The sequence below is a fragment of the Pieris napi genome, chromosome 23 (assembly GCF_905475465.1).
Source record: "Pieris napi chromosome 23, ilPieNapi1.2, whole genome shotgun sequence".
Classification (NCBI taxonomy): domain Eukaryota; kingdom Metazoa; phylum Arthropoda; class Insecta; order Lepidoptera; family Pieridae; genus Pieris; species Pieris napi.
The window spans coordinates 8,930,232-8,956,809 of NC_062256.1; the positions used below are offsets into that span (position 1 = coordinate 8,930,232).

The 26,578-nt window shown below is 32.9% G+C and overlaps 1 protein-coding gene across 4 annotated transcripts in view; it reads right to left on the reverse strand.

The window, feature by feature from the left end:
• The window catches only part of LOC125061399, a 63,156-nt gene that overhangs the window by 22,053 nt on the left and 14,525 nt on the right, over window positions 1–26,578 (reverse strand). For all 4 annotated transcript variants that reach the window (XM_047666839.1, XM_047666840.1, XM_047666841.1 and 1 more), the window contains exons 2-6: window positions 18,040–18,253; window positions 6,773–6,881; window positions 3,941–3,965; window positions 2,230–2,382; window positions 1,467–1,611 (exon numbers count right to left, since the gene is read on the reverse strand). In XM_047666839.1, coding sequence (XP_047522795.1) covers window positions 1,467–1,611; window positions 2,230–2,382; window positions 3,941–3,965; window positions 6,773–6,881; window positions 18,040–18,249 — 642 coding nt within the window. In that variant the 5' untranslated portion in view covers window positions 18,250–18,253. The remainder of the gene's footprint in view (window positions 1–1,466; window positions 1,612–2,229; window positions 2,383–3,940; window positions 3,966–6,772; window positions 6,882–18,039; window positions 18,254–26,578) is intronic.

The following is a 26,578-nucleotide window of genomic DNA, read 5'->3' on the forward strand; positions in this document are numbered from 1 at the left end:
ATACAAATGTGTTTAAGTGCTTTGTATTTTAAATAACAGGCTTTTATTATTTATTTATAATAATTAAGGGGGCACAATTTTTACGAAGATTATATGAGCTAAATCCAGGTCTAATATATTTTATATAATTTTTTTAATGTCTTTATTTTTTATGGTATTAAAGTATTAAAAATTTGATAAGCGTGAATTTCTTTTTTGGATTTTTCTTTATGTTCTAATTCTCCTTTAATGGCAAATTAAAACAAAATAATTGCATGTCCTTTCGTAACTTCTATATATATTATATTTATATATTAACTAGCTGACCCGGCTAACTTCGTTCCGCCTTAATAATAATATCGTTGTTACTTTAGTTAAACTTATTTTAGGATTTCATTAAGGTGATAACTTTTTTTGCAAATAGACAAATGTTTTATTGCTTGCCATTGCAAAAGAAGAATGGCAGTTTTACACATTAGGTCTCTTCTCTCTATCGCCAATATTGCGATACTGCATGTTAAAGCACTTTCTGCTTTACAACATTTTTTGATGAGGTAGCACATGTTTTCGATCTAGATCAAAGCCTGGTTAATGGTTATGCATCTCCTCATTTACCTCAAGTTCGGAATTTCTTGAAGTGACACGAATTCGACGTAAAATGATGCGTAGTTTTGTCAACAAATGTCACCACATGCCGTGTGCATTCGTAAAATTAATTAATTTATTTATTGTTATTCGATAACTTATCCGATATTTTATTACTTATTCTGCTATTCGGAGTGGAGAAAAATCCATCAAAAAAGACATAACTAACATCGGTCCAGCCGATCTCGAGTTATAAGTGTTGTAACAAACACGACTTTCTTTTATATATATAGATAAAGAGTAACTTTAATCAAATAAATTAAATTCCGAAATACAGCTTTTATTTTACAATTTCTTTATTACTACCAACACCTCTTTTAAACCTTTACGATTGGTTGTGAATAAAAACTTAACAAAATCGGCAATTACTTTTGTTTTCGTCAACAAATGCCTATAAGACAATTAGAGTTAAAACCATTAAAATATGTACAATAATGACCAACATTTCTGTGGTATATTAGCTGTACGAATAGAGCATATCCTAATTTTTTTCACATAGTAATAAAAAAATTATTAAAAAGAATATTAAAACATATTTAAAAAGTTTGGTCCCTTTGGCAGTATAACCTTAAACGCTGGCAACATTTCCTCGCTGTATTGCGATACTTATTCGTTGAGCGAGGAAAGCACCAGCTTTGGGGTCACCGGTACTATCTACCATGCGCCAACTAAACTCTTTAATTAGGTTAAGAAACTTGTAATCACTGTATATTTGATTGTTATGTTTAGGTTTTAATAAAAGATTTTATTCACATGAACTATAAAATCTAGGAGTTTTATTGGAGAACCTTATGATTAAGCATCGCTGCTCATGGTTAGAAAAAGACTTTTCTTTTATTTACCTCATTAAATGATATATTGGAGAAATCCAAGCCATTGCAGGACAATACTTGATCTCCGGGCCTCAAACCAGCTTCCTTCGCGATCCCACCATCGCGAACAAACTGGACATATATCCCCGGCTTCCATTCGGGTCCTTTGCAAATCCTGGATAAACAACAAATATTAATTAATCAAATAGTAAGAGTAAAGAGTGTTTGTTTGATTGTGTACGCAAGTGCGTACACGTGCACGTACGATGAATGACTTAGCGTGTCTAACCTTAAAGTCGACGATTTGTCTTTAAGCACAGAATATTCTTATATTTAGTTGTCTATCATATAATGTGTGTCTATTGAAAGGTATTCTTAATCATATAAATGACGCATTTTTGCAGTACATACATTATTCCCCTTTCGTCTAATTAATTGCTTTGCCTTGAATATTGCCCTAGGGACTTCAATTCTGTTTAATTTAACACTCAAGATCATTGCTCAATTTAATAGGCAAGTAAGTGATCAGCCACCTGTGCCTGACACACGCCGTCGACTTTTAGGTATATGACATGTCGGTTTCCTCACGATGTTTTCCTTCACCGTTCGAGTGAATGTTAAATACGCACGTAGAAAAAAAGTCCATTGGTGCACAGCCGGGGATCGAACCTACGTCCTCAGGCATGAGAGTGACACGCTGTAGCCATAGGCCAACACAGCTCATAATAAGATCGATCTAAGTATCTTTAGCACAGTGCCAGGTTATCTATGAAGTATAAATATCGAAACTCACCCACAACCCAATTTAGCTCTGGGAGGCACGAGAATTGAGAGTCGCAAATCGGTTATATGATCTGTGTGACAAAGAGTAGGTGATGAAGAAACCTCCGACGCGAGAGACGCTCGCTCTGATACAAACTGCCACGATAAAGTCTCGTAGTCTTTCCTGAAATAGAAAACGAATCAAATTAAAGTACAATAAATATGAATAAATAAAAATATTTGTTTCAAGTAAATAAATAATCTAGTGTAGATACTAAATGGGTTTGGCCGCAGATTATACACAAGGAGATCATATACAAGGAGGTGATAAGTTTCATGTCACATGTCATTATAAATCTATCACAAAATTATATGTAGACAGAAATGGAAGAAAGGTATACAAGAGTCCGCGCCACCACTGAATGGCGATAGACGCGGCGCCAGCGACTAGCGCGGCGTAGTAATATGTTGCTAGTGCTAGGTGCAAGGCTATTTTACCCCAACGTAACATAAATTAATACGAAATTCGCGAACTAGTCTCCAAGATTTGCTTCTAATGTTTTACCTTAAAACGAATAAAATAATATTTCAATGTAACGACAAATTTAGTTCCAGGGTTCCCGTTGGCAATGAGTGGTGGCGCGGACTATATATAGGTAGCTTATAAGTTATAAAACAAAAATCAACTGGATCCGGATCAATTTTGCAACCAATTTTTTACATGTTTATTAGATATATGATATCTAATATACATGTAAATATAAGTACATACAAGGAAATAAAAGTACATTTTATTTTAGGCTTATCAACACTTTATCCAATTAATTGAAGTTGTACTAGATTCAAATCTTATTATCTGATTTATTTGTATACGTTTTCTTTATAAATAAAGTAACTAAGAACTTAACAAAGTAACTAAAAATAAAAGTTAAGGTAAAAACGTGACGCAAAAAAAATTGTGTAACGAGTATTAATATAGCCACTAAAATACTAACCCTTTTAACAAATTATGTATAAATGGACAGAAATATTATAATTATATATAACACGATATATATAATAACACGACAGCGCGTTTCGCTTCATTGTAATTGGTCTAGCATTGACCAATCACAGACACGCGCTACGATCCGTCATTCCGTTTGACCAATCATAATTAAACGAAACAAACCAGCGTATTCGTTGAACGGTCATGTCTGATGTCAGCTATTATTTATTTTATATATGTATTTACACCACTTATAAGGGATGCAACGGGCGACCTTATTGCTTACAAGCGATCTCTTCCAGGCAACCCTAGTGAGAAAATAACTAAAAAAAAGGAATATGAAAGTGCATTACTAAATCTTATTAAAAAATATAGATTCACCAACCTGAATCTAAAATAATACAAAACTAAAAAGCTTATCTCACGGATTCATGAATTGCACAAAAGTCACGATTGAGCAGGATATGATTAGGAAATGTTTACGTAAAAGAGTTTTAGAAGATGTTAGGGAGGTAGCCAATCTTAATGGAGAACATCCTAAACAAATTGCCTAAGGATTAGTTTATTGCCAGTTCTTCTCTTCCGTTCTACGCCCTTGATTTGAGAATTGGCAGTAAATGTAAAATTAGAAGCATTTCATACGTATTTATTTTTTGACGTTCATAAGTGTACATTTTGTTACCTATATGAATAAATGTTTTTTTAATTTTTTAATTCGAATTTTGATTATTTAGTAAAAATACAATATACTTACTCTTTAATCGGCAACATTCCCACATCTGAAACATAAAATTAATAATTACTATTCCATAATTAGCCGTGGTAAAAAGCTCGAAAGTATTTTGAATCGAAAGAATAATATCGCTCATTAAATAGGTGAAAGCTACGAATATTTAATTTCTGTGACTACTTATCATATGGCAGATATTTCTAAACAATAATTGTGTTGATAGAGATTGTCACAGATTCCGAATTGTTTCTGTACGTTACGACTAAATCTATACTAATACTAGCTGATCCGGCAAACGTCGTTTTGCCATGTATATCATTTATAATAAAAAATAGGGGTTGATCGTAGAGGGGTGAAAATTAGGGGTTGTATGTATTTTTTAATGCTGTATCATAAAAAAATAAAAATTCATCTAAAAATTAAAAAAAATAATTTAGGGGGGGGAAAAATAGATGTTGTCCGATTCTCAGACATACCCAATATGCACACAAAATTTCATGAGAATCGGTCAAGCCGTTTCGGAGGAGTTTAAGTACAAGCACCGCGACACGAGATTTTTATATATTAGATTATAAACATTTGTGTTTTTGTAAGTATGTTTGTTATGTTTTGACACAAAAAGTACTGGTCCGATTTCAAAAATTATTTCACTATTAGATAGCTCCATCTTTACTGACTGACATAGGCTATACTATTTTCAAAAAAATACGGATCACTAAAAAAAATGCAATAATATAACCCAAGGTGTGAAAAATTTATCCATAAAAAACTGTCATCGCGTACGCTGTGGAAACCATTGATGATAGAACAAAAAATGGTTGTACAGTAAAATAGAACGTATGAATATTTGCAAAAAGAATGTTATACCCATGCGCAATTGTATGTTGGCCTATCCCGTGTCGGAAAAATGTATACGATACGTCAAATGTTGTGTATAAGGAAGTTCTACACATAAATGTGTGTTTTAATATTATAGATGAAAGTTTTTGAATTTTTGTTTTTATTTTTAACGTTTTATAATAAAAGATAAAAATAAATCAGTGGCGCTTCAACCTCTTTAGGTCCTGGCCTCAGATTTCTGAATCTGTTTCATGATAATTTTTAAATCTAATAGGCGATCAGCCTCCAGTGCCTGACACGCAGCTTTGACTTTTTGGAGCTAAGATATGTCGGTTTCCTCACGATGTTTTCCTTCGTACGAGCGAGTGTTAAATGCGCAAATAGAAAGAAAGGTGCACAGCCGGGGATCGAACCTACGACCTCAGGTATGAGAGTCGCACGCTGAAGCCACTAGGCCAACACTGCTTTTCCACAAACATTTTACATTACAAAAAATTTTATAATAATCAAGCCAAATATTCCTGGATGGACACAATGGACCAACTATAGTTGTATATTTAAAATTATTGTATGGCTTTAAAAATAAATGTATAAGAGAGCATGATGATGCGTATAAAATAACCGGTACATTTCATATCACGAATGATGAACGAGCCAGTTGACAGATAACGGCACGCGAATATTATGTAACTAGCTGTGCTCTGTGGTTTCCTGCATTAATATTTTTTTTTATTTGTTAGACATATAGTAATGCGAACGTTTGTGTAGATATTGATGTCTTTTATAAAACTGTTATCACTTTGCTCTATTGTCAATAGTTTCCGCAGCATACGCGATTTAGGAACTTTTTGTTTCACACCTACAGTCGACACTACGGTGATTTCATTTATAATATTAGTATAGATAACTAAGGACTGTGGTTATTACGCGCTGTTTAAAGTTCTGCGCGTTAACGATTATTCAATGTATAGAAAAGCTTTGACGTACGAAGAATATATTATTTAATTGTTTCTTTTAAATAACTTTTTTTTGTCGTTTTGTGTCGACTAATATCTAACTAAAAAATTCTCGAATGAACACACATTTCATAAAATACTTTTATAATACGCTATATGCAACGGTTTAATTGACTGTCCAGACTTATTGTCGCTTTTACTATTTCACACCCGTTCTTCATACAATATAAGGCAAACCCAACTATTTCAAATCCCTCGGTCTAATACAAACTATTTACGGTACTCATTCATGTATCTTATACCTTCAGATTATAACACAAAATACCAGCAAATACATATATTTAATATAAAAAACTGTGGTATCATTTATTAGACATAATGGCTTTGTTTTTCGACTTTTATAATCATTGTTAACTGCGTTGTATGTTTATGTTTGAATGTGTATTCCGTTTTTGGATTTTGTGTATACCGTAATTTAAATATTGTATAATAAGTTGCTGTAGGAATACTGAGCAAATAAATAAATCTAATATATAAAATTCTCGCGGTGTTTGTAGTTAAACTCCTTCGAAACGGATTGACCGATTCTCATGAAATTTTGTGTGCGTATTGGGTATGTCTGAGAATCGGACAACATCTATTTTTCATCCCACTAAGGGTAGTCCACCCCTAAATTATATTTTTTTAATTTTTGGACATTTTTTATGATACAGCATTAAAAAATACATACACCCCCTAATTTTCACCCCTCTACGATCAACCCCTATTTTTTATTATAAATGATATACATGGCAAAACGACGTTTGGCGGATCAGCTAGTAAATACATAATTATTCATTTATAAATCGACACGAATTAACAAAGCATTCAAAATAAGAAATTTATTAGGAAAAACGAAATAGCATAATACAAAAAAATAAATACACATACAATATAATAACAAATATAAGAAATTTAGTTCACTCAACGGACAAAAGTACCGTTAACCTATGCAATGTTATATAAAGATTATTTAAAGCCACGCCTTTCATAACTCCACGATATAGTAACAGTCACTTACGTCTAACTTTGATCTTGAGCCTGGATTGAGACGTGATGTAATGGACCAGCTCGGCGTGCACTGCGTCGTCCACGCGATACCCATTAACGCTCACCACCTGATCACCGACCTGAAATTACATAAAACGAATTATAAGCTAAAAATTGTGCTTTTACTTTTCTATACTAATATTATAAAGAGGAAAGATTTGATTTTTTGTTTGTTTGAAATCAATAGGCTCCGAAACTACTGGACCGATTTCAAAAATTCTTTCACCGTTGGCAAGCTACACTATTCCCGAGTGACATAGGCAATGTTTTTTGGGATGCTTACTAAAACTTGAATAATCTATCACAAGGCAAAATAAACAAATACTTCCATCAATCGCGGGCGCTGCGAAAACTATTAATGATAAAACAAAATGATGTATTTCAATTTTTCAGGACACATCTATAAAAAATGTCGGCATGCAGCATGTCCCTATCTTTTATAGTTACGTCACAATAAGCGTCCTTTTATTAATTTTTTTTTATTAAAATACCACCGCTAGAAAAGGCTCTTTATTCGTACCTAGGTATTGATCCTTATCAAAATAAATACCAACGTTTCACATAAGCTACAATTTAATGGCATAACCACCAAAAAAGCATGGTGGATTGGTGTTCTCTTGCCGTTTCTCTTGAATAGTTTACTACTATGTAATATAACAAAAATTTTAGCCACAGCAACGCTTGGCCGAGTCTACTAGTTACTAATATCATCGCTTCTTACAACATGCGCTAGAACAGGAGGCAAAGAGCGTTGCTGGCCTTTTAAGAATTGGTACGCTTTTTTCTTGAAAGACCCTGAGTGGAATTGGTTCGGAAATACTTCGGTGGGCAGCTGGTTCCACATAGCGCGGCAAAATATGCCTTAAGGCCCTATGCCAGCACGAATTGCGATGTCAGTGTCTCGGGGTGGACTGCGGGGCGCAGTGGAAAGCTGGAGGACTGAGGCGCGCCGGCCCGTAATAACAATTAGTTATGTAAAACATTAAATTAATGTAATTTTATCAATTTTTTTTCTGAAATGTTTTTTTTGACTTGCGATAAAAAATATATCGTGTAAATTTCAAAATCATGTTCTATTTACATTTTCGTCATAAAATGAATTGTCAAAAATTGGCTGTTTGGATTTTTTTCTATCGAGCGAAGTTATTCAAATCGTGTATCGATCTTTTAAAATGGATACGTAAACTACTTGACTCCACCGTATATTTTTTCCATTCGCCATACTTCAAGAAACGATGACGAAAAATGGAAAGAAACAATGTACTTTTTTGGAGTTTGCGACCAGATAGGTCCTTCAGAAACGCTCAGAAAGAACTCTTGATCTTGACCGTATGTATTTCTCTATTTTTTTAATAGGAAAGTAGGTCCTTGTTAAAGTAAAAATACGACGTAACATTAATATGCTTTTACGTATGGTTTGAGGCAAGGACGCGAAAAGAAAAAACACTAAACTAATACACATTGTTAGTAACAGAAACATATGAACAATGAACTGCCTTGAGTAATATTCGGTAATTGAAAGTAATAAAACGCATACTGTGCCCATCAAAGCAATACGTGACGTCACATACTGCCAATGACGAAAGCACTTTCTTTACCTTGGAGAAGCCGGACGGATCATTCATGGCCCAGATATCGGACAACTTTCGTTCAGACTTTCGTACCGGCGTTTTTAGGGTTCTCTTTACATGTGTTGTGGTATTTCCTGTTTGTAGAAGAATTTCTTCAATACTGGGATGCAGGGAAATTATGAACACTACGGAAATTAATACCTTATAGGATTATTAAACGTTTAATTCAATTTATAGTAGCTATCATAGATTAACATCGTTTACAGTTACACAAACTTTAAAAAAAGAATTTTAAATATTTTTTTTCATTTCCCCATGGCACAGGCCATGGTCTTTCGACAACGAACGACCGTCGAATTTTAAATCTATAAACAAAACCATAGAGTTTGTCAACGGTCTAGTCGATTTTATGGCTGTCAAATTTGTTTACACATTGCCGCTCTTTTTGGTGTGAAATATTAGTAAAATTGCGTAACAATGTCAATTCATAAGTTTGCTATAATTAAAAATATTGTACCTATTTCTAAACAAGTCTTGCATTTCATGTATTTATCAGTGCGTAAAGAGTTTATTTTTAGAAGTTTTATTTAAGACTGTTTATTTTTATATTTTTGTTATGAAATACATGTGTGAAAATAACATAAGAACTTAAGGCGCTAGACCTGATCCATGCAACTTCCTCACAATCGAATAGCCCGCGATATCGCAGCACATTCATGAGATAACTCTTTGTATTGAAGTCGCATGTAGGAATAAAAGAAAATAATTCACAGCAAGGTTTCTAAAACGACTCGGCGAAAAGGAAAGAGCAAGAAAATGTCCACCGATACATTTTTCATCACAGTTTTATTGTAAATCCGACACAACCTTTCATTCTAATCTTTCATATTATCATTTCGTTTAGGTAATTATTGTTATTTTTATATTATTTTTTACCTCTTTAGTTTTAGTTATTTTTATTTTTTTATTTTTTGTGTTTGTTTGTTTTTATTTTTTTTCATTTGATAAATGACTAATGTTCTAATATAATTGATGTGTATGTGTATGTATGTCATATTTTCTTGTATTATATCGCGTTATATCATAACGCTGAGCACAAACGTGAGACAGGCGTGTAAAAGGGATCTTTGGTACAAAGGTTACAAATGCAACGCCAGACAACATGGCACGGCGCCTTTCACATTGAATAAGATTGATTTTATCATATTATTTTTGTATAAAGGTATGTTATACACAGTATACATATGTAAATATTAGTGGCCACAATGTACCTTTAAATATATAATAAAACAGCCTGTATTTTGTAAACACATATATATATATATTACTATTCCTATATTAATAGGCGAGTGGGGCCCCGTCGTCTCGCCTCCCCTAAGGGCCGATTTACATTATCTTAGTGTTTAGGGGAGTATTTTAGTACAACTTGAAAGGCAAGTTCTTTAGTGCTTTAGTGCGTTGCGAGTGAACGTTTACATTTCTTCCAGTAGAGTATCATTACAGCGCCACAATGAACGCGCAACGACGTCGGCAAATACGCTCTATTCTACGAAAAATACGAACTGTAGTTATGGAACAAATAGAAGACGAGATTTTATTCGAAATAAATAAACTAAATATAAATAATAAATAAAATAGATTCTTTAAGGGCAGTGTATGGCGCGGGAGGAGTATCACTTGAAACAAAAATAAAAAGCGATTCTATTTTGATTCAACTTGAAAGTCAAGTAGAACCGTAGTAAAGCAAGTAGCGTTTACATGTTTCAACTAAAGTACTATCCTAAAGCACTCTGCTAAACACTAAGATAATGTAAATCGGCCCTAAGCTCTTGATGCAGTGGGTGACGCACTATCTTACTGCAGAAAAGGCCGGCAACGCACTCGCGAGCCATCTGGCATTGAGTGTCCATGGGCGGCGGTATCACTTAACATTATTGTATGTTCCTTTAAAGCATGAAAGTTGTATAAAATAAAGTATAGTTATTATAGTATATGTAGAAACGTTAAAATTACATTATAATAATTAAAATCCGTTGCGTGTAAAAGTGTTTCCTACCAATTGCAAGAATTTAAATAAACACAAACATATAATTTTTAATGTCACAAGCACTTTAAGTCAAACATGACATACATGTAAAGATCATACAAATATCAATCAATTATTAAACAAAATAAACAACAACTAAACAATTACTAATAAAAAAAAATTTAAATTACAAAAAACTAAACAAAACTCGATTTTATAGTGTGAGGAGAGCAACTATGGATATCTCGACCTAGCTCGTTTATCAGAATGTTTAATCTGGACATCGGTGAGCTTTGACCAAAACGCGTTCCACGTTGTGTTGTGTTGTGTGTGTCTATGTTGTGATACCGTCACCCATGGGCGCTCGCAAAAGCCTTTTAAGAATTGGTACGCTCTTTTGAAGACCCTGAGTCGAATTTGTTTGGAAATACTTCAGTGGGCATCTGCCTTAAGAAACGCTCAGTTGTGCAACGAGCTATACTAAATTAAAAAAATCTGTTTGACATTTTATACTCTATACTATGGGTGAAAATAAACTTGACGTTGAAGTATAAAATACTAATACTTGTCACGATGCGTCTGCCGTTTCCAAACAGGTTTTATTTAACTTAAAGCGTCAACACCTGTTTTATCTTATTTGCCAAGTCTTATCCCTTTTTTAAAAACAGCAATGGGATAATTTTAAAACGCATGACAATATTTACATGCCTCGTACACGAATTTTCTACGTAAATTGCCAATGTTACGGGTTTCAGCTAAGTTATACGTTTATTATGGAATATAAGATACAGGTATCTCTTATTCCACGTTATTAAATTTGAATTTGTAGGCATCCCTACTCATCGGCAAAGAAGACAGAGGGTGTAGGCCAAGAGAAAAAGCCGGCGTAAAAAACTCTCGGTACTATTTTAAAATATCAAATTATCATACAAAATGACTATGTTGCCATTGTACATAGGTAGAAGAAACCTGAAGTAGGGAGATACGATCCGTTCTTTAAACAAATTAGAATAACTTAACTTCTGATACTGTACCCATAGACTAAAAATACAGTTTTTTTAGGATCATAACGTAGTAGCCTATCAGGCACCGATAATACCGAGAAGACCAAACCTCCCTAAAAAGAGACTTTATTTGTTTAAAAGGCTTGGCGTCTCCCGCCGGGCTGGGATTATCCTCATGATTTACAAACAAACACCCGCCGCACCACATCAAACAAAACGCAAACCTACGTATATATATTATAAGCAACCCAAAAATCGCACTTTTTCTCCTTCCGAGGCCCATTCACAAACATTAAACAAACAAAATTATCAGTAACATTTCATCATATTACATACATTTACTTAACAACTCAAACAATATCTTGGTAACCTGTCATATGCTGATACTGAAAATATTCTTATTGTTCAAAAATAGTTTCATTATTAATTTGTGTTAAGTAGAAATCATAAAGTAAAGTACAGTTAACATGTCAAAAGAAGAGACTGGACACAGGGAATCCTAGTGTAGGGGCTAGTGCACTTTATTTTACCTAAATATCCTGTATATTGTATATAATAAAGTTTTCTTTCTTTCTTTCTTTAATAATTAAGGACGACTTAGAGCCGCGTTACCTCTTGTGCTATATATCTTTCTGGCTTATTGTTTTTAAAAGTACTGTAAGCAATAAGAAATTAAAGAGTATTTATCAGCCAGTATCATATTGATTACATTTAAATAAATACTGGCTGTGAATTTGTTTAGGCTGCAAATATCTGTAAAGTGATCTGGGGTGATGTAAGCACATTTCTATTAATACAAAGAATTCAAAGAAACTCAATCTAGAAAGTCTTCGATAAATGGTTGTGTAAATAATTTACGGCCCGAACTATTTGCAAATGTTATCAAGTCCTGAAATTGCTACGATATATAGATATTTTTGTATATACTAAAATAATATTTTTGGTGGTCCGTTGTGTATAGGCCGTACCATAACGGTGTTTTGAAACTAGTACGGAGGGACTGTCAGCTTAGTACTATTTTTAATTATAAATAAACAATAAAGATTTTCATTTATTAACGAGAAAATGAAGTGAATCATAGTTTTCGAAAAACAAATGCACAAGCTAATAGCTGTCAAAATTGAATTTGGAATTCCTAACCAAAGAGGTGATATTTGAGGCAAAGACAAGTGGCCAATACGTAAGGACCTAATATTATGTATTCCATCTTTAGCTATTTTTAGTATAATTGTTTTTTTGCTGTCTGTAATTTATGTTAGCTGTAGGAATACGAAATAAATAAATAAACCGATTTTAAAAATCGACTTCAGACTTACTACTTTCGAAAAAAATATTATATTAATTTGATAACTTAATAATATATTTTAATTTTATGTAACTTACATGTAAAATTCTAACTTTTATGACAAATTTGCACGCCCTTATCTATGGCAGAATATGCGAAGTTTAGTTTGTACCACCATACGTTATCACTTACTAGAGTTGCCTGGAAGAGATCGCTTATTAGCGATAAGGTTGCCCGTTGCATCCCTTATAATTTTTATGTATTATGTTATTTCTTTTGTATTTAAATGTAACGAAGTGTGAATAATTAAATATAAATATTTTTGTACAATATTCTTGCAAATAAATTATTATTATTATTCAGTCTTAAAGTTTTATTCATCAGTACGTATTTGAAACATTTGAACATTGAAAGGCAACCAGAGCGATAACTATGCCGCAACAATTGAATTTAGTGGCAATGAAATTCTTGGTTACGTCGACTTGCTCAATTCAAAGTTTTGTCACATTGTATTAAAAGTTCTATGTTTTTGTAGGCCGTACGAACAATCATTTCATTATACCATTGTTGGTTGCCATTAGTTTTACTATGGGATAATTTAAGATTTTTGGCGGGAAAACAATGGTTTTGTGATTATGTCAGACATATTTACCTGATCTTCTCGACATTAAATGGCTAAAGTGTACATTCGTAACCTATAAAAAATATCAGTGGCATCATCAGGTGATCAGCCTCCTGTGCCTGACACAAGCGACTTTTTGGGTCTATAACATGTCGGTTTCCTCACAATGTTTTCCTTCACCGTTCGAGCGAATGTTAACTGCGCACATAGAAATAAAGTCCATTGGTGCACGGCCGGGGATCGAACCTACGACCTCAGAGATGTGAATCGCACATTCGTAACCTATATGATATATATATATATATATAATAATGGTATAAATTTGTTAATTACACCTCGGGATTTGCATACCTTAGAAAACAATTGAAAAAGTGTGACAGTTATGACTTAAAAAAGAAGACTGTTCAAAAGAAGAGTTTACCTAATTCACCTAAAATTGCTAATGGCTGTCACTGTCAGTGAGATTGTAAAGGAAAAGACAGTTGACGAAGAACTTTGAATGATCGTTGCGTGAAACGGAATGACATATGTCGCGTGTCAACGCGTATTGCTGTTAACTAATCTCAATCGAACGGAGCTGTTTAATACTTCTCACCCTTTCAAATTGTGTTAACGGTTTGAAGAAAAGAGACAGTGCTTAAGTGTAACGGTGTATAAACTATTAAGTATTATAGTGCCACATACTTTTCTTGGCCGGCGGCTGAAATTGGTACCAACGTTGCCATTTTGGTGTGTACAATAAATAATTTTACTATATACCAACATCTAATAAAAATCCAACTAAAATGTATTTATTTTTATTGCTTGCATTATTAATTACATTAGCAAAGTTTTAAATATCGATCGGTTCTGATTGATAGGTATCTTAAAAGTTATTATATTAATAGTACCAACAGGTAACAAAACCTATCACATCAGTTTGTGTCACATTTATTTATGCCTAGAACTGTATTTTCTAGATACTAGTATACATTGTTTTATTAAAACATATCAATAAATTATTATGTTAGTCTGCATGACCTCAAATTATTTCTCTTATAATGGTTATTTTTATTTACTGGCAATACTAATATCCATGACAGCGACGCTCTTATCGGCCAAAAAATTAGTCGTCAAAATAACTTCTTCCTTTGGTTTTTATTTGAAGGGTAAAGATCTTATGGTATTCTATAGAGTAACCTTAAAATCAAAGTCGATTTTAAATATTTTCTCCTTGAATTATAAGCTGGCAAGTGGGAGATATAAATCAAGTGAACCGAATTACGAAACTAAACAAACAATACAAAAATATTAAACAAACCGATTTGAAACAAAGAAGTTTTGTTATGGAATTATGAACTTGAATTAACAATTTAATATAGTTCTTACAATATTTTTAACCTAGTAATGATGATAATTAAAAATGGATATACAGAAAACTACTATGGGGTATCTAACTATATGTTGTATCAGAAAAAAATATTACGAATTTTAGACGGTAATTGATTGGCTGTTCTGGGAATCCTAAGCCCCCCAACAACAGTTTTCTCAGTCTTTTATTAACATTCAAATAACATTTGAATACTTCTAAGGATCTCTGTAAAAAAAACAGTTTTTCTGGCCGGAAACTTTAAGATCCGGCCCTCAGATTTCTAAATCAATTTCGTAATCATTTTCTTTTCTCATAGGCAAGTAGGTCATCAGCTTCTGTATCTGACACACACCGTCTTGGCAGTTTTCTCACGATGTTTTCATTCGCCGTAGAAGTGTTATATCCCCACCGAGTCCATTGGTGTACAGCCGAGGATCGAATCTACGACCTCATGAGAGACGCACCTACAAGGCCAACACTGCTCTTAATCATTTTTAAAACTATTCGTTTAAAATATTGAAAAGCTAATATTTTGCTCAGCCATTTTCTTGATGTTATATTGTTTATTTATTTTGTTTTAAATTAAATATCCTCTGATCTATCTTAAGTTTAAATATAGAAATAAAAATTTAAACTTTAGTTAATAATAACGTATACTAAATCTTAATATATATAAATTACGTGTCACGTTGTTTGTCCGCTATGGACTCCTGAACTACCGAACCGATTTCAATCAAATTTGCACACCGTGTGTAGTTTGATCCAACTTAAAAGTTAGGATAGCTTACATCTCAATTTATACCCGCAAAATATTGCGAACAAATATTTTGCAATAAAATAATAATTGTTTATTATTTATAAGTCTAAAATTCTAACAGATGGCGCTGTGTTGAAAGTACCAACGTTTCACATAAGCTACAATTTAATGGCATAACCACCAAAAAAGCATGGTGGTCCCCATGACTGGTGTTCTCCTACCGTTTCCATTGAATAGTTTGCTACTATGTTATATAACAAAAACCTTAGCAACAGCAACGCTTGGCCTAGTCTAGTATTGGGCTAGTTTAATATAAATGTTACTATGAATACAACATACAATTTGTAAACATATCAATAAGTATTCGATGAACAAATCAGCGTAGTCTTGATGAAAGCTTTAGATTATTGAGGTCACCTCATAGCTTAGATAATATTACAACTATTCTGTAACAAGTTGCTCACATACCTCTGTTACATTTCTATGTAATCATCCAAAATGTTAACGTGTTACCATGGTTACGATGTTTTGTATGTAAAAGTGGTTTCCATGGTAACCGTCACGATGCTAACTTTACCGCTTTTAGTCGTTAATTTTTTTTTTTGATTTAGGTTATTTTAATCGATATAAAAATATTAAGAAACTTGATTGTACGTTGGAAACTTGTTGGTTATTAGAAATTACATTCGCTAAGAATTCGAATGAGAGATGCCTAATTTATTTTAATTTATTTATTCTACAGAATAATATAATAAAATCAGTAATCAGTATAATAAACATAGCAGTCTTCTTTATGAACGCGATAAATGCATATAAAAGTAGTTTTTCAATTTACTTTTTATGTTGAGGTATTTCTCAACGTTCTCTCGCCATATACAATGTTTGCTCTCGACGTATAGAGCCGAACTATCCGAAGTTCGGGTCTATACGTTATACATCATCCTCAACTCGGTTTTAATATGTCATCTCGAAAAAAGTGCTCGATTAGATGACATATTTAATAAACATATATGTATTATATATGTAGACATTTATATTTTCCATCTAAATGGAACCAACAATGCAGCTGGTGCGGCTTGTGATGCGGCTGAAAAAGCTAAAGCCTGCAAATACCCCTCTAGGCTCCGAATATGATTTTGTCCTATTCGGTGTCGAGACCCTTGGTCCGTGGGGTCCTAGCGCTTTAAGGCTTTTTAAAGAATTTGCAAAAAGGTTAGTCGACATCACAGGAGACCTGGCAGCTACCTCGGACAAAAAATTAGTGTAGCTATTCAAAGGGGGAACGCTGCTAGTATCTTCGGAACCTTGCCTAAAGGGACTCCTTTTAATATTATATTTTAAGATTAGTGATTGTTTTCTTATTAGTGTATTAATTGTGTTCAATTAATTAAAGATGACGTTTATTAACTTTTTCTGTTATTTTGCAGTGTTTAAAAATTCTCTTTCTTCATTTTGATATGAGTCGAGCACATTCGAGACAACGTATAGAACACCTTTTAGAATCAAACAACTAAACCAGGCTTGTATAACATACAATTTAATTTATGTAACATTGAATGCAGAGGAAACTCATTACATATAAACTTAACATAAAATGTTATATATTTCGCACGTTTACTTCCTTCACAAAAGAAGTTATGAAATTTCGAATATTCTTTGATAAAATAAGACAATGGCGTGAATTGAGGCATACGAAATCTTGGGAAGCTTAGCCAATGCATTAATGGTGCGCATACAAGACTTCCTGTCATAATTGTCATAATTACTTCTTGAGGAAACGGTTATTATGCTATTAGAAATAAATAAATCAATATCTGTATCTGTTTCATGATGTAATAGGCAAGTAGGTGACACACGCCGTCGACTTGGGTCTAAGGAAAGCTGGTTTCCTCACGATGTTTTCCTTCGGTTTGAGCGAATGTTAAATGCGCACATAGAAATAAAGTCCATTGGTGCACAGCCGTGGATAGAACCTGCGATCTTAGGGATGAGAGTCGCATGCTGGTCTGTAGGCCATCACAGCTGCTTTATTAATAATATTAATAAGCCCATTTATTTCCAATAAAAAGATACAATTCTGAGTGGATTTTTAGTATATTTTAAAACTATATTTATTTATTATATTTAAAGAATAATAAAAATTAGTTTTGATATTCAATTGTTGCTGTCAAAATACTGTCACTGTCACCCTGAGACAATACAGTCAGTGTCCGTCCCACCAGGTGTTTATTTATTTATTAAGGAAACTAAAGAGATACATCTCTATACAGTAAATAAAATAAAAGTAAAACATAAAATAAACACATTGGACATATCCACAAAAAGTTTCACTGATAAAAAATACAATTCAAAGTAAAACAAGACAAAACATGTCAGCACAAAATTTATAAATTAGGAGAACGATAAACAAACTATCAGCTATAAAAAAAACAAGGAAGATTAAGTGTTTTAACTTATTCTTAAACGAAGCAGTAGAGGTGTGCGAAAAAGTGTCAATGTTAGTGGCAGAATCCAAGGCAGAACACAGTGTTATGAATAGAAGTGCAATTATAGAACAATTACAGATCTTATAAATGAGCTATCTCAATTCTAGAGAACTTTATATGCTGTCATATGTCTTACCTTCAGCCCTTGGAGATGCGCCTCTGAGCTGTGTTCGACCTTTGACACGAAGAAGCCAGTTGCGTATTCCTTTCCTCCTCGCAAAGAGAAGCCGAAAGCTGGTGCGGCTTTGCGCGGGCGCAGTAATCGGATGACCCGCACGCGCCTCTCTGCAGCACCGGAGAGGTCACCACGGGATCCAGAGGTTGGCGTCGTTGACGTGGCATACATTGCTCTGGAATGTAAAAATGATATCAGTTCAGAGGCAACAAGTCTTAAGGATCTGGTCGCCAAACTCCAAAAAAGTACATCGTTTCTTGAAGTAGGGAAGTAGGGCAAATATAAGAAATATATGGTGGAGTTGAGAAGTTTATGTATCCATTTTGAAAGATCGATACACGATTTAAATAACTTCGCTTGATCACAATTGAGTTAAGGCAGTTTTTATATAGACTTTATTTACATAGACGGTGGGCCTCAATAACGACAAATAATAAAAAGTACTTTTTAAATTGCCGAAATTAGTTAAAACAGCGACCTAGTATGTCAACCTAGTAAGTCAACTGTATTGACCTAGTATGTAATACAATCGACTATCGGCATCATACGTACTGAACTGGGGATTGCTTGAGCGTGATTTATCACGAAGATGCTTCAATATCGCAAGATATTAATAAAATAAGTAAAAAAATATGACATAATTTCTAATACAGCAAAAGACGACAGGTAAAAATAACCGACTAAGAATTGTGTTTTATGTAATTACTAACACTAATATGAAATAAAGTTTTTCTTTTTCTAATACAGATTTTTCTACTTTCAATTTTACGACCACGGCAGTCTCTTGAGTGTCGTTATATAGTTTGTATATTGTATATATTTGTATTAATATAACTTATACAAAGCAAATTTTAACTAATTGTAATGCAGTATGAACTTTAAATAAATCAATTATTTATTGAACGCGCGTTGAACTCATTTTAAGGACGGAAATGTCAAGTAGTATGAAACATATTTCTGCATCCGTTTTTCTTGATCTCTGTCCCAAATAGTACAATATTCGTGGGTTGTACTGATGTGTCCAATGGAGTTTAAATGTTAAAACGCAACACGAACATTTAAATTATGTTTGAAGTGAAACTTTTTTAGACGCATGGGGGTAAAATTTTTGAGGAACATCACGAAGATGTGCAGCGTTTTTGTCGGAGAAAAGGGAGAGAGCGATTGAGAGAGTGAGAAGGGCGGATTTTATGCAAAAAAATAAAAAAATATATAATTTGTACACTTGTCACTTAATATTTTAATGACAATTAAATTCATTAAATTCCTAACATATCTTTTTTTTCGCCACCCTCTTGGTCTCGGAAATCTAAAGTTTTAGATTTGTATAAATATGTACAAGACTTAAAAATTAGTTTGCTAAAGAATTTCACTTCTGACATGTGTACTTTGTACGCGCGCACTTTTTTTAATAGAACAGGGGCTTCACGGGCAGGAGGCTCATCTGATGTTAAGTGATACCGCCCATGGACACTCTCAATGCCAGCGGACTCGCGAATGCGTTACTGGTCTTTTAAGAATAGATACGCTCTGTATATGAAGGACCCTAACTCGAATTGGTTCGGAAATAATGCAGTGGGCAACTGGTTCCACATAGTGGAAGGGATGTCGAGGTGTTACTGGTGGTATTTCGTATCCTTGACGTCCGATCAAGAAACTCAGCTACAGGTATTAACATAATATTTAATACAATAACATAAACGTATATGTAATCCTTAATGTATTAGAATATATGCATTTTTTTTTATTTATTATTTTCAAAGCAAAAAAAAACCGTTATACCTAACAACTAAATTCTATAATGTACTAAACTCGGCTGGGTAAACGGTATTATATCCGGAATTAACCTTAAATCAGAAGCCATGCAAGTGACCGACCCGTTACGATTTTTATTATAGTCTACTGTTTCAATTACTGTGTGTATTGGAACTGTCATTAAAAATAAATAATTAAAAATTAAACGAATCTCATAAATTTTCTATAATTTATTCTTTTCCAATACACAAATATACTGTATTTACAATATGCTTAATAGTAGTAAGGTAGTAATCAATTAATTAATAGAAAATTAAAACAAATTTTAAAAAGTTTGGTCCCCGCCGCTGGAATGATATTAAACCGTCTAGATAAGATGGAGGCAACGAATACTTGATAACATAATATATAATCTTTTTAACATCACAAAACCGGTTAAAATAACGAAAATACAAACGTTAATATAAATTAGCATTAATGATTTAAATTAATAAAATGACTGTTCTTAAAACTATGCCTAATATAAACATTTAGGTTACAATAAAACGCAATATTGGTTTAGTGATACAACCTTCTTAGCGAATACAGGCCAGTTTTAATTTAAAAAAAAAATATTCCTATTTTTTTTTTAATATCTCGGTTTTGGCGGCAACACCATAGACACTTGCATAAATTCGAAACTTGAATATGGATAGACTATTTCTCAATTTTGACACAGAACAAAAGAGCTAGCCTTGACAAACAAGGCAATGAAAAATAGTAATAGGGAACGCGTTGAACCGTTGTGTACCAAGTTAGGTTCTTATCCTTATGCAATACGTCTTATTAGGGCACCCTTCCGCGAACGTGTTTCGTAAATAACGCAATGGAACGGTTTCCAAGAGACGAGATGAATTATACATTAAGTTATAATCATCTCATGTATTGAATCCTATTTCTATTTTGTGTGAGAAATAGTATTTAATTAATTCTTGTTTATGGCTTTTATTTATCCCAACTGGGCACAAGGTACATCGCCAGTGTCGTGTAGATGGAGAAGAAACAATATTAGCTTATTGCCGATTCGGATTTGACATTTGGCGCGAACTGCCAATGTCAAAATCCAAAACGTTTTCGTTTCTTATCATTTACGCCTTTGTCCATTAAAAATTAGGTTAAATAACGACACTACTTTTGTTAATAATCCCATATACAAGCGATGGTTAATATAAATAAGATACAGATATACATCAAAAATTTATTGGAATTTTGACATATTTAGTCATAGTTCGCGCGTAAATTTAGTTTTTTCACTGTGTGGTAATAAACCTTTACGATGCTATTACGGTAATATGTTTTAATAATCTTTTTCAATAGTTGTAGTTTTCGAGTTCTTATATTATGAAGTAACCATGTTTTACCTTATTTCCTTGACATTACAATAACCTATTGACAGGTTATTCCTTAAAGGTCAAGAGAGCGTCATTGTTCTCATGGTAATTATATTGATGTCTAAAGATTACTGCTCTTTTTCTTTTTTATGTGTTCTTTTTTATTGTCTCTTTCACTGTTTACATTTTTAATTTCTTTGCTTTGTTCTATTAGTTTTGTCTAAGTAATTTTATGTATATTTTTTATCTAACAGTGGAAGACATCGCTCGAAAGCGATTAGGCCGCTTTTGTATTAAATTATTTTAATTGTACTGTATATAATCTGTATTACTGAAACGAATTGTTTTTGATTTTTTTTTTTAATGGCTCTGGCACGATTTAACGAATTGTTTATAAATAAATAATAATTACGTTTTTAATGTTACCAGAATAATTTTTATTTGTTATTTTTGCTCTTTAAGCTCATTAAGCGCATTTTAACGGACGATAAATAAAAATGAAGGCGCGAATTTTTTTATGGAATCACTGTATTCGTATTAGATGTTTAATGCTACATTAATTTAAAACTTCACAGTCAACATTAAAAATATGAATTAATTAAAATTAATTTATATATGAATTCTATTATTATTTTTATTATTACTTTCTAGGTTAAGAAAATTGTAAATACTGTATACTTGATTGTATATTCAAATTCATATTATTAAAGTTATTAATAAACTTTCTATAATAATATTAAATTATTATCAATGACAGAAAAAGCATGAATAAAAAAGTTTGAGGTCGGGAACATGTAGGGAGGAGAGAGGGCCAGAGTGCAGCCTCCTCCGTGGATCAATGACCTGCGTCTGCGCAGGCCAACAGCTCGTTTCTGCGCTAATGTTTCTTGCATTGACAGATTGTGAGGTATTTATAGTTTGTCTTCGCTTGCCTTTAACTAGAATTTTAACCATCATTTAAATTAGTTCGTGTAGATTGAATCTATGAACAAGTAATAGGTTTGTGTAATTAATTTTTTTTTATATATAATTAATATAAAATAACAAATAAATCAGTGGCGCTACAACCTTTTTAGGTCTGGGCCTCAGATTTCAGTATCTGTTTCATGAATATTTGTAAATCAAATAGGCATTGATCAAGTACCAGACACACGCCGACTTTTTGGCTCTAAGGCAAGCCGGTTTTCTCACGATATTTTCCTTCACCGTTCGAGCGAACGTTAAATGCGCACATAGAAATTTTATTGGTGCACTGGTGGATAGAACCTACGACCAATACTTTATAAAAAAGATTTTTAATAAAGTATGACAGTAGACTTTGAAAACCATAGACTAGAAGTAGTACCGTTCACAGTTCACATACCACAAATGGCATTAACATTGTAACCATGGCAACCTTAGTTCCACGTTTAATAATCATAATTATTTATTTATTTAAGCCAATCTGGTTATTATTATAACTACAATACTGTCTTAAATATTATATTTGTATGTAGCTTTTTTTTATATAAAAAACAGGGGGCAAAGGGGCAGGAGGTTCATCTGATGTTAAGTGATACCGCCGCCCATGTTCAGTTCACTTAATGCCAAAGGTCTCGCGAGTGCGTGTGCTTGTTAAGAATTGGTACACCCCTTATAAATAGATTAAATCCCATTATGCCACGGTACTCTTTGCCATGCATATTACGTGCTTTCTTTCCCTCGTATAACACGGGTAATCCCCATAAAACGCGGGGATTTCACATGTTACATATCTGTACTGTGAAATTTAAAATGATTTGTACGCACATACTTCGCTCATAACATACGTTTTCTTTATATTGGATTTAAATCCGCTTTTACGACAAAAGTTAAACGTGAATCATTAGTACATAACGCGTTATATTCATACAAGCGCGTTATGTGAGAATGCTTTTACAACGCGTTTCTTAAACTCAAACTCAAAATCTATATTCATATAGGTAAACAAGTACACTTATGAACGTCAAAAAAGAAGTTAAATTAACTGTAAATTTACATTTACTACTAGTTCGCAAGTCAAGGGCGTAGAGCGGGCAAGAAGAACTGGCAAAACCTTTCCGCCACTCTTTTTAATCGCTAAGTTTTGAGTCATACAAATTGTTTGAACTAGAGCTAATCAAATCTATAAAATTTATAATTATAACGTGGAACCAATCTACCTATCTATATATCATAAAAAAGGTCGTACTAAATTTTTTGATATGTCTACTAAAGAAATATTTTTGTACTAAAATTTGTCTTGCCGAAACAAGATTTGTTCCTGATATGAAATAAATTGATAAAACCTTGTCATTTCTAAGATAATTCAGACTTTATCATTTAGGAAGAAAATGTAACGATATATATATATCAGAAATAAGATTTCAGATTATAATAACATGCTTAATAATATAAATATTTGTTTTATAACAGCAGGAGGCTACCGCCGCCTATGGACACTCAATGCCAGAGGGCTCGCGAGTGCGCTGCCGGCCTTTCAAGAATTGGTACGCTCTTATCTCGATAGGCCCTTTGTCGAATTGGTTCGGAAATACTTTAGTGGAAATCCAAAAGCTAATAATTAAATCCTTTTCAGATACATTAAATACATTTATATTCTATTCCCATTCTTTTTAAATATCTGTGTGCCCTTTTTTCGCAAAGGCCTCCTTCAAATTTAAATTTATCGTCTTTTCAAAATTACTATTATTATATTCGTTATGATATTGGTATGGTCAAGTGCAGTGCCGTGTCTTATCAGAAACTACGCTACGTTTCGTCATACTGATATGCCCATTATAGCACATTATGGGTTTACTTACATACAGAGAGTTGAGTGAGGTGGATGACTACATGACAGTATACCTGCATATAAAGATCTCATGACACAGTGTGTCAATTGTCATCGTCAAACTTGACGTGGAAGGATAGGGATTCTCCCGCCTTTTATAATTATCCAGTAATCTATGTCACGTCAGGATTAACCTTTTGAATCTGTATATATATACATTACACAGCTATCGTAAATGCCATAAAATCTATTAAAAAATACATCAAATAAATATTGAGATTAAACCGGAATTAGCTTCTTACAAACGTTGTGTAAAACAAAAAACTTGGCGATTATAGAGCGTGTCGGAGTGTTTATTGCCAGTTCTTCTCTTCCGTTCTACGCCCTTGATTTGAGAACTGGCAGCAAATGTAAAATTAGACTCACAAAGTCGCCAGCGTGTGTAAAGCACAGAACTATAGCTACTTGCGTTCTAAAAAAAACAAATGATAACGAAACAGATACAAAATCTGTGGCCAAGTTGTATTGCTACTATTTTTTTAATAATAGCAAGTGATAAAGTTAAAATAATAGTGTTCTTACAAATATTCCAAATGATATGAAATTCCTGATGCCTAGACAATTGTTAAAATAATAGGAGCTAGAGGCGGTCTAACTAGTTTAAATCACCTTGGATTCTAGTACAGTGCCCACTGGTGATATTTTCGATATTGCCTAACTTCGGTAATAAATATTTTACCAATGATTCCGTGTTAGATTATTATAGAATTTGGATAAAGCGTTTTTTTATCGTTCTCTATAATAAAAACGAGAAGTTAATAAGAACCAATTTTTCCTTACTAGCTGCGCCAATGAACTTCGTTTCGCCTTAATATGATTTTTTTACTTAGCCTACTTTTGTAGTAGCTACATACAACATAAGGAATATTTTGCTATGCTACCACATAGAAACTGTTCGCTTTTGCTCTATATTTTCTTCATAAAAACCTTCCTCAGAGTTCAAGGAATTAAAAAAACTTGAATTGGTCCATCCCACTTCGAGTTTATGTGATATTGATATTATGTGATTAATTTTTACATATATAGCCAAGCATATTTAAGCAATATATACAAATCAATCCGAAAAACATGTTTGGAACTAATTAACGAATTAAGCCATAAAATAATGCCACCTGACATGACATTTTTATATATTAGTCATTTTCTATTTGTACAGTGTATATAACGAAATTGTATTTCTTTATTTAAGTAGTCTGTAGAGTTCGGTAAAAGTTGAATTTGACACGTGACAATTTAAGCGGAATTTTGGCGGTATATTAATATCATTTGAATGTGTTGAATAATTCATAGATCAATTTTTTTAGGTGTATATTCAAAATTAACTTAATTATTATTTTCACCGATCAATCACCTTCGTGCCTTCTCCATCTACACGACACTGGCGAAGTACCTTGTGCCCAGTTGGCACAAATAAAAACCATAAACAAGAATTTAATTGAATAATTCATAGATAAGGAATTTACGATTCTTTCTTATATATTTCTTATATATTCATGCGAAACAGTGATGAAAATCGAAATAGATACTAATTGCTGCAGTATTTTCTTATGTACAAAAAATCCGACTCTCCAAACACACATTTACATATATAAGGATTAGAGTTATATAATCTGACAGATAATTGATATTCAATAGTATTAATAACGTTCACTTTTTAATGTAATTAAAACGTATTAAATAACAATCAAAATTTATTCGGAATTTAGAAAGAGAAAGTGCAGATATATTTTTATCGACACGCTAACTATAATTGCTGCATGCTATAACTCTTATAATCGACATTCGTATATAATTCTTGGTAACAACACCCAACGGTGTGAATATACTCTGTGATTAACATCTGTCATTCTCAAATCGACACATGAAATAGATAAAAGATTTGGTTAGCCTTTCTGTCAAAATGTAAAATGGTAATTGACCTTTGAAATTTTATGACACAGCAAGCTTTTGGGGATTCTTACATTTCCAACTTTATATTCCTTGATTAAAACAGAGTTCTAAAGAATCACTGTTCCTCTGGTTGTCAATGTCATCTAAGAGATAGTCAGTCGTCAGTTGTCAATTATTGTCATGAGTCCTATCCTTTTTTCAATAATATTATCAATTTACCATTTGAGACTAAAACTAACAATACTATTAGCCAGAAAAAGCACTTGTAAGGTCAGCCATGGAGTATTTCGTGGGTGTTTTCGATATTATCACAAACAGTACTGTCCATATTCCTTCATCTCCCTGGAGAGTCTTGTTTTATAAATGGAAGCCAAATTATTTAAAGCAATTACAAAAGAGGTTAATTTGTGCGACAGTAAAACATAGACAATTATAAAAAAACAATCATGATCTACTTTCTGTGCCTAACAGTCAACTTATTGGGTCTAAGGCATGCCGGTTTCACCTTGTCTTCACCGTTCGTCCGTAAATTTTTATACAGTGGCTTGTAAGAACGCACCCTTTGTCCCATCACTTGAGAATATTCTAACACAAAAGCTTTGCATAAGTCTAGACGCAGCGCTATCTCGGGACT